Source organism: Suncus etruscus, chromosome 20 (assembly GCF_024139225.1).
Source record: "Suncus etruscus isolate mSunEtr1 chromosome 20, mSunEtr1.pri.cur, whole genome shotgun sequence".
Taxonomy (NCBI): domain Eukaryota; kingdom Metazoa; phylum Chordata; class Mammalia; order Eulipotyphla; family Soricidae; genus Suncus; species Suncus etruscus.
Genome location: NC_064867.1, coordinates 1,836,566 through 1,850,422, shown reverse-complemented (window position 1 = coordinate 1,850,422; position 13,857 = coordinate 1,836,566). Strand labels below are relative to the sequence as shown.

The following is a 13,857-nucleotide window of genomic DNA, read 5'->3' as shown; positions in this document are numbered from 1 at the left end:
CTGGAAAGTCCCCCAAAGGATCTCTACCTTTATGATAAACTACCTTAGGCAGCCTGTTGTCTGACTATAAGTATTTCTTTTGTTCTAGTTAAAGGGAAGAAATGCTTTCTATTAGGTATCTGGGTTTCTGTCTTTTATTTAATGAAATGGAAAACTTTAAAAAATGTTAGCAGGCTCCTTAATATGCTGCAGTATGACAGCAAAGAAGCCCTTGAGATCCCCTGTTTCTCTGCAGGAGAGCTGAATACAGTTGTGGTTGAGGTCTATAGATCTTCATTTCTGCAAGTCTCCTAAACACCCTTTCCAGTACATTCTCAGGTGTGTCTCTTCTTCTTCCTCCTGTTATCTTGGGAAAAGCTCTAGTCATTATTCCCTGACCTGTGTTTCAAAGTTTTACTCTCTTCTGACTTCTATGTTGACAATTTAAACATTTCTAACATCACTTACCTAAATGACAAGAGTAGAGGGTTTTTTTTTTTCTGTATCCTACACCCAAGAGTGTTTCTTCTGCATAGCTAACTGCCTACTCAGTGTATTCCTGCCTGAAAGCCCCAGAGGCAGCACAAAATTAGTACATCTAAATAAAACGAAATTTTTCCCACCCCCAGAACATATTCCTTTCTAGTCCCAGTAAGTAACCCTGCATCAAATCAGCTAGCCTGACCATAACTGGGAATCTCCTCCACCCTCCATGTCATTGATGACTTCTATCTTCTGGAGAGTACTACAGTCATCTCATCTCTTCATTTTCACTGCCTTCGTCTTGGTTTAAACCTCTTTATCTCATATCTGTTTTGCTGCAATTGCTGCCAAAGTATTGACCTCCATTCTTATCCTCCTCCTCCAAGGTGCTTTCTTCAATGTATCAGGATTTCAATCCTGCAAATATGGCCACATCATTGCTCAAGACCTTTCAATGCTGCTTACAGTGAGGCTCTCAGTGTTAAGGGTGAGCTACTTAGCTTGATTTTTCAGGGACTTTTGTGATGACACTCATCTTACTCATTAGTCTCTTGCTACCCTCATTCTCTTTTTCTCTCTTTTACACACACATGCAATACACACAAAAACATGCATGCACAAACACTCATACACACATCTCTCTTCCTTGCTTCCTACTGAGTCATCTTTGCCTTATCTCCTTTGATTCTGAATCTTTACATGTCCTTGTCCCTAGTCTCTCAACCAACTTCTTTTGCTCCAATCTTCCTTTGACCTGGTTAATTAATCATTTCAGCCTAAATATTGTTTCTGTTTCAAACTCATTTCTCATCTAATGCTCTTCCCCGAATCCCCTCAAAGTTAGTTGTCTTGTTGGCCCTGTCCATATGTCCTTGAATCTTTTCTGAAGGTTTTCTTTGTAGAAATAAACCCTCTATAACTTCAATATGTAGAAAATAATAAAATAGAAAAAAATTGTCTCCTTATTCCAGCAGCCTTTATCTAATAATACACAAATATCTTTGCATAATTATACATTCTAGGAGTCAGAGAGATAGTACAGCATGTAGGGCACTAGCCTTGTGCTTGTAAAACATGGATTCCATCCCCAGAACCACATGGTTTCTAAAACACCTAAAAGAGTGATCCAGGAATAAGTTCTGAGCACCACCAGCTGTGACCCTAAAACAGAAAGAAAAGAAAGGAAAGACAGAAAAAGAAAGAATGAATGAAAAAAGAAAGAAAGAAAGAACAAAAGAAAGAAAAAAAGAAGGAAGGAAGGAAGGAAGAGAAAGAAAGAACAAAAGAACGAAAGAAAGAAAGAAAGAAAGAAAGAAAGAAAGAAAGAAAGAAAGAAAGAAAGAAAGAAAGAAAGAAAGAAAGAAAGAAAGAAGGAAAGAAAGAAAGGGAGGGAGGGAGGGAGGGAGGAAGGGAAGGAGGAAGGGAAGGAGAAAGAAAGAAAGAAAGAAAGAAAGAAAGAAAGAAAGAAAGAAAGAAAGAAAGAAAGAAAGAAAGAAAGAAAGAAAGAGAGAGAGAGAGAGAGAAAGAAAGAAAGAAAGAAAGAAAGAGAGAAAGAAAGAAAGAAAGAAAGAAAGAAAGAAAGAAAGAAAGAAAGAAAGAAAGAAAGAAAGAAAGAAAGAAAGAAAGGAGGAAAGAAAGGAGGAAAGAAGGAAAGAGAGAAAAGAAAGAAAGAAAGAAAGAAAGAAAGAAAGAAAGAAAGAGAAAGAAAGGAGGAAAGAAGGAAAGAGAGAAAAGAAAGAAAGAAAGAAAGAGAAAGAAAGAAAGAAAGAAAGAAAGAAAGAAAGAAAGAAAAAGAAAGAAAGAAAGAGAAAGAAAGAAAGAAAGAAAGAAAGAAAGAAAGAAAGAAAGAAAGAAAGAGAAAGAAAGAAAGAAAGAAAGAAAGAAAGAAAGAAAGAAAGAAAGAAAGAAAGAAAGAAAGAAAGAAAGAAAGAAAGAAAGAAAGAAAGAAAGAAAGAAAGAAAGAAAGAAAGAAAGAAAGGGAGGGAGGGCGGAAGGGAGGAAGAAAGAGAAAGAAAGAAAGAAAGAAAGAAAGAAAGAAAGAAAGAAAGAAAGAAAGAAAGAAAGAAAGAAAGAAAGAAAGAAAGAAAGAAAGAAAGAAAGAAAGAAAGAAAGAAAGAAAGAAAGAAAGAGAGAACACTGGCACCTCAGAATTAGCACTGGGGGAATCCCTTGCGTGGTCACATGAGCCACAAAATCAGCCTTCATCTCTGTTCTCTCATAGAATAGTTCTCACATTGAATAGTACATTTTCTTTTTTTTTTCTTTTTCCTTTAAATTAATATCTTGATTTAGGCACCATAATTACAAACATATTTGTAGTTTGGTTTTTATTATAAAAAAAAAACAACACCCCCTTTACCAGTGCAACTTTTCTACCACCAATGCCCCCATATCTCTCCTCTCCAATCCCCTGCCTGTATTCAAGACAGGCTTTCTATTTCTCTCATTTATTAACATTGTCATGATAGTTGTTGGTGTAGTTATTTCTCTAACTGTACTCACCATTCTTTGGTAAGATTCATATCCCAGGCTGGTCCTTCCAGTCCTCATATCCATTATATTATTACAATAATGTCTTTTATTTTTCTTAAAACCCATAGATAAGTAAGTGAGACTATTCTGTGTCTATTTCTCTCTCTCTTTCTCTTTCTCCCTCTCCATCTCTCTCTCTCTCTCTCTCTCTCTCTCTCTCTCTCTCTCTCTCTGTCTCTCTCTCTCTCTCTGACTTATTTCACTCAGCATAATAGTTTCCATGTCCATTCATGTATAGGAAAATTTCATGACTTCATTTTTTTCGGACAGCTGCATAGTATTCTATGTGTATATGTAAAGAAACCACAGTTACTTTAGCCATTCATCTTTTGTCGGGCATCTGGGCTGTTTTCAGATTCTGGCTATTATAAATAGCGCTGCAACGAATATAGGTCTGTAGAAGAAATTTTTTCTGTTGTGATTTTGTGTTCCTAGGGTATATCCCTAGGAGTGGTATAGCTGGATCATATGGAGCTCAATTTCCTGTTTTTGGAGGAATCTCCAAAGTTTGCCATAAAGGCTGGACTAGTCGGCATTCCCAAGAGCAGTGAATGAGAGTCCTTTCTCTTCACCTCCCCACCTGTATTGATTGTTCTTGTTCTTTGTGATGTGTGCCAGTCTCTGTGGCATAAGACAGTACCTCATTGCTGTTTTGGAGTTTGGCATGTCTTTTGATCTCTCTTTTCTTAAAGTAGAACTTTCAGTTTGTCTTTTAAAGCTGGTTTTGAATCTGTAAAGTTTCTGTTTATTCGTGAAACTATGTGTTCTTCCTTCAAACCTGAACTTGAGTCTGGCTGGGTGTAATATTTTAGGCAAAACATTCATTTTATTGATTTTTGTCCCTATGTCCCACCACTGCCTTCTGGCCTTTAGGGTGTTTGTAAAGCATCTGCTATAAATCTTAAGGATGCTCCTTTGAATGTAATTTCTCTTTTGATCTTGCTGCTTTCAGTATTCCCTCCCTATCTGTGGGATTCAACATTGTGACAAGGATGTGTCTTGAAGTGCTTTACTTCGGGTCTCTTTTAGCTAGTACTCTTTGGGCATAAAAGATTTGGTTCCATGCGATTTTTAGCTTTGCCAGTTTCTCTGCACAGATGTCCTTGACGGCTGGTTCTTCCTGAGGATTTTTTTCTGGGTCTTTTGGACGCCAATGATACTTATATTGTTTTTGTTGAGTTTATCAGACTTCTAGTTTCATTTGTACACACTGTTTAAGGACTTTTCCATTGTCTGATTATTTGTTTTCAGGCTCTTTTCCATTTTCTTTTGTTGTATGGAGTTGTTATGCACCACATCTTCTAGTTCACTGATTCTGTCCTCAGCTGCTGTTACTCTGTTGCAGAGGCTTTTCTGTGAGGTTTTTATTTCGCCACCAGGTTTTTCAGTCCTGTTATTTCAGTTTGGAGTTTTCTGACTTTTATTTTCATATCCTCGTTTCTTATTTGTGGTCAGCTCAGCTTGATCTATGGTTTTTTTTTTTTTTTTTTTTTTTTATAATCCTCCATATTTCTTCTCTAAACTCCCTTTCTCAGAGATTAAATAGGTGGTTGACACTTTCGGGTCATCAGAGCTGCCATCTTCATTCTCTATGCCTGGTGTTGGCCTGTGTTGTTTCCCTATTGTTATGCCTATAGTGTGATAGTATAGTTTTCTGAATGTTGTGCTTGGGTTCATTGACTAGGAGATGTGCGCAGCCACGAAGTGGAGTGGCCAGGATCCTCTGAATAGTGCATATTTATCCTTTGTTTTCTCTCTTCTATTTTTTCAATATCAAGCAAATAGCAAACATAGTCAACACTTTAAATAGATGTTTATAGATTTTATATATATATGTATCATATATACCATATAGCTTATGTTTTATAGATATGTGGTAGTCAAAAAAAGTATTGAAAATTGTTAAATGGCTAAATTTGTAAATGTATAAATGAGTGAATAAATTATTTCACTTTATCCAAGACTTGCCTTTGTTGGAGAATATTCTTCAGAATCTGATCCTGAAGGCTTGTCTTTCCTAGACTTTCTCACAAAGAAGGACTTCCTTGTACTACTACCAAATAGCTTTTTTTTCTTTGGGGAAAAAGACGATGCTTCAAGGGAATTAAGTGAACTTCTGTCAATTCCCATGGCAATCAGAGCCTGAGAAGAAGAAGGGAAAAGCAATTAATGGACAGATCGTATGCTGTCCATAGCTTAAGCAAACATACAATGACATTAGTGAACATTGTTTCCTTTTTCTGGTATTGCTCTCATTCTTATTGGTCTTGGCCTCACTGGACTATTCTAGATTTTTTTATTATTTATTTGGGGCGCATGTCCTGTTTATTCAGGAGACTGCAACTCTTGAAGGGAGGTTTTATTCTCACACCTCTGTACCACATCCAGAATTTGCCAGAAACTCTGTGTTTTTGTCTCATGATACAGACATAACTGCATCAGTAGCTTACAGTGATCTTCCTCTGACAAATATCTATAGGTATATAATATAAAATTTTATTGGAATAAAGTTAAGAGAGTAGTAAAACAATAAGAATGACCTACAAAGAAGTCTAGAATTTCAAGAAGGGAAAACTCAACATGGATATTTTCTCGGATTCAATCATTTTTACTTCTCTAACATTCTTAACCCTCAAACAGAGACTCTGAACACAAACATCTCCAGTTTCTCACCAAAAAAGCCTGGAGCATGAGTCAGAGAGAAATTTCGATGAGTTGAGAAATTTAGAGGGGAGAGCCAGATTTAATCTTCAGCATTTCATAATCCAAGCACTGTTTGGAGAAACTGTAAAATCAGAACCAGAAGTAGCCCCCAAGCACTGCTGTATATGCCTTCCCCATCAATCCCATTCCAAGTTTATTTAAAAATATAAGAAAATAGGCTGAAGCATACTTTATTCATCTATGCACACTGTCTTGCTAGCCAGCAACTTATGAAGGTATTGACTTTAAATCATCAATGAGAATCAAGATCAAAATTTCCCTAATTTCAACAGCCTGGTACCTTGGTGAAAAATGAAATCAGAGTCCATGTACAGAAGAATTATATTCCTGAGAAAGCACCAGTGGACGAATCACTGCAATAAGGCCTCATATGACAGTCTTATGCCTCAGACAAAACTTCTTGCCTTTGAAGTCCCCCAAGCTGTCCCACTATCTTAACCCACATGCTCCTACCTCTTTCTCCTCCCTTAATAGTTGCTGGGCTTCCTGAAACATCTTCTCTTTGGCCTCTGTCTCAGCTGCTACATTTCTGTTCTGTTCTTCATAAGCCATAGTGACTACTGCTAGAGTTAAGTTAATCAGGTAGAAAGATCCCAGGAAGATGACCAATACAAAGAAGAAGACTGCATAGAGCCCTGAGGTCCGTAAGGTCTGCAAGAAATAGAGTACAGGCTTGTATCTGAAACCTTCCACGTGGTGACTATCACTACAAGCAGAGATTATATGGAAGCAACTGGTCTCCCCAGCACTGAATGGCTCAGTTGCCTGAAGCATCATCCATCCATAGCCTTTCAGTGACACCATTGCTTCCTAATGCCCTGTCTCTTCATGAGATGTCTGTCATCTATATGTTACCACAGAAGTCTTGGCAACTTGGCTATGACTTTCTTAGGGTATTTACATTTTTAAGTACACAAAGCAAGAGAGATAACTATGCTATATGAAAATGGAAGTACTAGAATGGATCTTTAGGCGTAGGGGTAATATTTCTAGGAATAAAATTTTGTTTGGTATTATTTTCCCAAATATCATGCTTATTAATTATTCAATATTTCTAACATAATATATAAAGCATACTCTAATGATACAAATTAGAGAATACATGCTAGATTATAAATAAATAATATAAAGACTGAGAAGTAATAGAGTGAACTAGTAAGGGAGGAAAAGACAAATATATATCTATATATACGTATGGAAAGAGAGAGGTAATAGACAACCTGTTGATACAATTTCTCCCAGGAATCTTGTGTCATAAGCCTGAACATAGCAAGAAAAGACCAGCCAAAGTTGTCAAAATTTGTATAACCATAGTCTGGATTGCAAGCTGTATTATGGCACTCAAATCCAGGAGAACAGGCACTAGATATTGGAAACACAGGAATAGAGAAATAATCACAACCTTGCAGTCCACCTTCCTTCTCCTACACAGTAATGTCTTCCCCCATCACCACGAGTTCATAGAGAGAGGCTTGCATTAAGATTATTTGTTGGGTGGTATTTCTTTCATCTTCCAAATCTTCCCACCTCTATTTAAACTCTTAGTACTCATCGACTCTTTCACTTGAATTGATTCTTAACTTTAATTAAAAGCTTATCATTAAAATCAAGTATTGTAACAAGAACAATTCACAACAAAGAGGGATGTAGGATGAATAGGAAATCATCTCTTGCCAGGCCTGAAGACCACCTGCTTCCTAGAGGCAATAGGTACATTTACTTTTTGAGATTTTACATAATTTTTCCAAGAATATACTTTAATACACATTTTTAAAATATATATATATATAACTGCATTTATAAAGTCTTGTATTTTTTTTCATGAAGTAATATAATTTAGAGGTCATTTCATTTCAGCCTACTGCTAGACATTTGGGGACTCTCCCAAGTGGTATTCAAGAAATACAGCTGAAAAGGGGGTCATTGAGAAGAGACTCTCAGTAGTCCTCAATCAACTCAGCTTGTGGCTCAATGTAGATTTTGTGAATGCAGTATTGGTCAGGGCTCTGTAATTTTAGGGACCATCAGGGTCACCCTGAGAGTGTTTAGGGGAGTCCAACAATTCTCAGAGAAGTCCGGGACCATACCTGATGATGCACAGAGACCTTTATGGCCACACTTCGTGATGCTCATGAGTCCATCCATACAGTGCTGAGAGTTCAACAGGGGCTAGGCACATGTGAAGCATGTGTCTGTACTATCTTATCAACCCAATATTTTTTTGTTTGTTGTTTTTTCTCTTTTTGGGTCACACTCAGCAGCGCTCAGGGGTTATTCCTGGCTCTATGCTCAGAAATCGCTCCTGGCAGGCTCGGGGGACCACATGGGATGCCAGGATTCAAACCACCATCCTCTACATCTAAGGCAAACGCCTTACCGCTGTGCTATCTCTCTGGCCCCTATCAACCCAATTTTTAAAATATCTTTACTGTCCTCTGATATATCTGAGTGCTTTGCTAATGAGGACTATTTGGGTTTTAACTATCAACTCTTCTTTGCTCTTATAAACATTTGGGTTTTACTTTCATTTTAACAAGTTATAGGTTAACCAGATATAGAATTTTGAATTGGAATTCATTCTTTTCAATACATTTAAAGGGACTTGTTCAGCTGTTATTCCAAGTTACTGTTGGAAACTGCTGAGACCATTTTGGCTTTTCTTCTTTTGTAAGTGGCCTTTTTCCTCTTTGGTTTTAAGACTATTTCTCCTAAAGATTCCGATACTATATGAAGCATTTTTAATTGATTTTCTGCATTATATTGAGCATTTTATGGGACATTGAGGCATTTGTATCCTTAATTCCAGGGAAATTCACCAAATTATTTCTTGGATAATGTCCTCTTTTTTATGTTTTATACACTCTCTTTTTAGAATTCCTACTGAGTCAAAGTTTAGAATTTATGAGTTGATATTTTGTCTCTTTTTTTCTGTTTCTGTCTTCTGTTCTTACTCTATGGGCCATGTTTTCAGCTTTATTTTTTAATTTATAATTGGGTTATAATCATGTTCCCCTAAAGTTTGGTGGGCTTTTTTCTTGGTCTGCTTCTTTTATACCACAGGATATTTTTGTAATTAATATATTTACTTAAGCATCATGCTTACAAACATGTTTGTAGTTGGGTTTCAGTTATATAAAAGGACACCTTCCTTTATCAGTCCAAATTCCCACCACCAATGCCCCCCAATTTCCTCCTTTCCTGTCCCCTGCCTGTATTCGAGACATGCATTCTGTTTCTCTCACTTATTACCATTGTCATGCTAGTTGTCAGTGCAGTTATTTCTCATTGTGGTAAGCTTCATACCATGGGCTAGACCTTCCAGCCCATATCTCTACTATCTCTGTGTATTATTACAATAATGTCTTTTATTTTTCTTAAATACCATAGATGAGCGGGAATTCTGTGTCTATCTCTCTCTCCATCTGACTTATTTTATTTAGCATAATAGTTTCCATGTCCATTCACATATAGGAAAATTTCATGACATCATCTCTTCTGGTGGCTACATAGTATTCAATTGTGTATGAGTATCACAGCTTCTTTAGCCATTCATCTACAACAGAATGTTTTGTTGATTTCTGTTTATATAGTGTCTCTTTTAACTTCATCGAGAACTCAATTAATTTTTTCAAGTAAGGCATTTTATTTAAAAATGAAAGTGGGGTGAGTGGGGAGAGACTCATAAGGCAAAGTTATAAAATCCAGACCTTAATCTGGATCTAATTATTCTGGAACATAGTGAACCCCAGAACTGTAAGAAAAGATCAGAGGTAGACTGAGCCTTGAACAGACAAAGTCCTGCCTGGAAAGGTGACTAAAGAGATGCCATCTCCTCAGAAAATACATTGTGTTGATGAGCTGGTAGAGGATCCTACCTGGTCATATCAAAGTTTTACTTCCTGTAATTCCTAGAGCTACTTCCTGAACTGGGGAGCCATTTGCTATAAAGTTGTTAGGCTTTGAAGCTGTGTCAGCTGAGAAATTTGTGACTGGGCATACAACTTTAGAGAAATAAAAGCACTATAAACATCAGCTGAGCTACCATGGTTGTTACATCTGTGTCTCTAGGTGGTGGTTTTGCTGACATTGGATTTTGCCTATATTAACTAGATCTACTCTGCATGAATGAGGGACTTAAAAGTATTTGTATAAGTCCTTCATTCAGTGAAAAGTCTACACAATTGGTAAACTCTACAGAGGACCATTCTAACAAGCTCCCAAAACTTGCATTAACCTAGTATAGTTCTGACCTAACTTGAAGTCTTTCCCAATATAGAAGTGAGGATTTAATATCCTTTTATCTCTCTCATAATACTCATTTGCACTTTCAAGGATGGACTCTATATCGCCATTGCCTACAAACTGCCAATTTCAAGAGGACACTGTTTACTTAGCTTTACTTATCCTTGTGTTAGACATAACACAGATCTTAGTCCATAGAAGTCTATTATCCATTAACTATTGACTAATTAATGCAACCTATTTCCATCAGAGTACCTAATGTTGTCTTAGATTAAAATGTACTTGAAGCCTCATCCCCCACCCTTTCTCCCTAGGTAACTTGACCTTACCTGCAAGAACCCGACATTCCTGGGAGGGGTCTTGGAAAAGGTAGATAAGGTATGGACCAGAGGGGATTAGGGCCTTTTGGCTAGCGCTCTCGCGCTTCTGGTCTTTGGCCAGCATGGAGCTAAAAGGGAAGATGGCTGAAAGGAGTTAAGATGCAGGGCTAGCGAAGAATGGCTGTGCTTGAAAGGTTATGATGTAGGCCACACACATGTGGTGGATAGGGTATGAATAAAGTTGATGCTTCCTGATGCCTGTCTCTGGATGAGTCTGATTCCGCCGTTCACCTAAACCTGAGACCCGCCAGCTGAATGGGGGTTGCGGAGCCACGTGACATGGGATGGTAGAGAAAGATCTCATCATCCATCCTTCGCTAATCCAGCACCATCCTTAATTATTTGAATCTACATGTACTTAGTAATGTGCACAGAATTTAATGTCCACCACAGAGAGTACAGGTAAAGAAAAGGCGCCACCAAAGGGCCAGATGACTATTCGCTATTGAATGAATTTGTATCTGTGAAAATTATAACAGGGTGTGTATTTTTAAAAAGTGGAGTTAAAAAGGTCATTGAACAGAATAAGCATACTCAACTGCTCTAGCATCAGGACAAGACCTGATAGGTCTTGTCATGGACATTCAGTTATCTCAATCATAATGTCTTTTCTTCCCTTTGAAAATATCATATATACAATTTTTACAAAGTTGAACCATCACTCATCCAGAATTTTCTTGTGAGGACAAATTTAATATTACCTGTAAGGAAAGCCCCTATGAGCACTTTGAGATCATATTAAATTCAAATAGCTCACCTCTAAACTTAGACATAAAACTAACAAGTAGTCTTTGAGAACTACCAACATTGCATCTACAAGTTACTAAAATAAAAAACTGATACACTAGTTCAAAAGGTACAGAGATTCACTGCATGAGTAAAAAATAGAGACTAAAAACTACATACCTTTCATTTTCCATCCAGTTGCCACACAATCTGAATTCATTGGAATTATTTTTCTTTTCATAGCAATATTCTGAAAAGCAAAGAATTCGATTTTTAATGCTTTTTTGTTTGTTTGTTTTGGTTCTTAAGGGGCCATACCCAGCGATACTCAGGCGTTACTCCTGGTTCTGTGTTCAGAAATCATTCCTGACAGGTTAGGGGGATCATATGGGATGTCGGGGATTGAGCCCAGGTCTTTTCCAAGTCAGCTATATGCAAGGCAAATGCCCTACTGCTGTGCTATCCCTCCAGCCCAAGAAGATTTAGAATTTTTTAAATAACAATGTTTTGGAAACCTCTAAAATTCTAACAATGGGTTCTAGAGAGAAACTGAAATCTAATCCCTCAGGACAAGGCTAGTTATGAGAAGATGGAGAAGAAAGGAGATAGTGAGGTTGGAGAGATAGTACAGTGGGTAAGACACTTGCCTTGCATATAGCCTCCTGGATTCAACTCCCAGCATTTCTTTTGGTCCATTGAGCACTGCCAGGAATAAATCTTGAAGGCATAGCCAAGATTAACACTGAATATTGGCAGAAGTGACTCAAATTCAAAAATTCAAAGAAAAGAAAAGAAGGAAGAAAAGGAAGGAAGGAAAAGGCAGAGGAAAGAAAGAAAGAAAAAAGAAAGAAAAAGGAAGAAAGAAAAAGAAAGAAAGAAAAAGGAAGAAAGAGAGAAAGGAAGAAAGAAAGAAAGAAAGAAAGAAAGAGAGAGAGAAAGAAAGAAAGAAAGAAAGAAAGAAAGAAAGAAAGAAAGAAAGAAAGAAAGAAAGAAAGAAAGAAAAAAGGAAGGAAGGAAATAAGGAAGGGAAGAAGGGAGGAAGGAAGGAAGAAAGGAAGGAAATAAGGAAGAGAGGGAGGGAAGGAGGAAGGGAGGGAGGGAAGGAGGGAGGAAGGAAAGAAGGAAGGAAGAAAGGAAGAAAGAAAAGGAAGGAAGGAAAAGGTGGAGGAAAGAAAGAAAAGAAAAAGGAAGAAAAAAGAAAGAAAGAAAAAGAAAAAAGAAAGAAAGAAAAAGAAAAGAAAAAGAAAGAAGAAAGAAAAAAGAAAGAAGAAAGAAAGAAAGAAAAAGAAAGAAAGAGAGAGAGAAAAAAAGAAAGAAAGAAAGAAAGAAAGAAAGAAAGAGAGAGAGAGAAAGAAAGAAAGAGAAAGAAAGAAAGAAAGAAAGAAAGAAAGAAAGAAAGAAAGAAAGAAAGAAAGAAAGAAAGAAAGAAAGAAAGAAAGAAAGAAAGAAGAAAAAGAAAGAAGGAAGGAAGGAAGGAAGGAAGGAAGAAAGAAAGGGAAGGAAGGAAGGAAGGAAGGAAGGAAGAAAGGGAAGGAAGGAAGGAAGAAAGGGAAGGAAGGAAGGAAGGAAGGAAGGAAGGAAGGAAGGAAGGAAGGAAGGAAGGAAGGAAGGAAGGAAGGAAGGAAAAGAAAGAAAGCAAGAAAGACCAGAAAACACTGCCACTCTGGTGGAATGTAAACAGACACAGATCATATTGCTCTTGAGAAGCAAGACTGCCATAAAGATAATGCAGCTATATGAGATGAAATTGGTGAGAGTTGACCTAAGGTTGAAGTACGTGGGATATAAAAGAAATCATATCATTAGCGAAAGTACACACGAAGGAAGGTGAATAGTGGCTGGCACCCTTGGCCACATCCACGCACTCCAAAGGCTGCCTTCTGTAAAGCACAACAAAGAAATTGGCATAGATCTAAATAGGAAAGGACGAGAGCGGATGTTCTTATGGATGTGAACATCATTTTGGAACTTTACTTCTCTATAGGAACCAGATTTCTCTAATAAAGCATTTACCAGTCTTGTGAGTACCTTAGACAGATGAAATCATTTCTTGTCCTAAGACATTCTGTAATACATAGGTATAGAGGGTACACAGGAGGATATATACATTTATCATGCACAGACCAAAAAGGCAGGTGAGGTATTTACCTTCATAAGAATTATTCTTCGTCCGATTAACACAGTCTTTCAATACACATTTGTGACTCAGATTTCCCATGAAGAGCTGCTGACCTACCAAGGCAAAGATGCTGAGGCAAAAAAGAGTCAGGATCATCACATCTACCAGCTTCTTCACAGAGCGCAACAAGGCCCCAACAATGACCTTCAGACCTGAGGAGGAGAAGAGGTATGAGAAGTTCTCCCCTACCACTTCCACTGCCCCCCTAATACCAGTATGGGCAAGTAGCAGAGAAGGAGCAACAAGGCCTGAAGAGTTCTCTGGAATTGAAATATGACCTAGGAACTGTATGGTAGGCAAGAGTGGTCAACCCAGGGCTCAGTTTCTTCATCCCAGCCCTCATATCTGGCAGAGGATTGCTCTGAAGACATGTAGCAAAAACATTACGTTATTATAGCTATACAGGCATCTCCATGAACAATTTGAGGTCACATACATGTTGAAGGGCAAAGAAAAGCCACCTTAGGGCCCAGCGAGGTGGTGCTAGAGGTAAGGTGTCTGCCTTGCAAGCACTAGCCAAGGAAGGACCACGGTTCGATCCCCCAGCGTCCCATATGGTCCCCCCAAGCCAGGGGCAATTTTTGAGCGCTTAGCCAGGAGTAACCCCTGAGC

At 37.7% G+C, this 13,857-nt stretch overlaps 1 protein-coding gene across 1 annotated transcript in view; it reads right to left on the bottom strand.

Moving 5' to 3' along the window:
• Nucleotides 1-13,857, bottom strand: part of SCN11A (sodium voltage-gated channel alpha subunit 11) — a 99,712-nt gene that overhangs the window by 67,135 nt on the left and 18,720 nt on the right. Inside the window, exons 6-10 of the mRNA XM_049766448.1 lie at nt 13,215-13,397; nt 11,247-11,316; nt 6,939-7,080; nt 6,172-6,369; nt 4,963-5,136 (exon numbers count right to left, since the gene is read on the bottom strand). Of these exons, the coding sequence (XP_049622405.1) occupies nt 4,963-5,136; nt 6,172-6,369; nt 6,939-7,080; nt 11,247-11,316; nt 13,215-13,397 (767 nt within the window). The remainder of the gene's footprint in view (nt 1-4,962; nt 5,137-6,171; nt 6,370-6,938; nt 7,081-11,246; nt 11,317-13,214; nt 13,398-13,857) is intronic.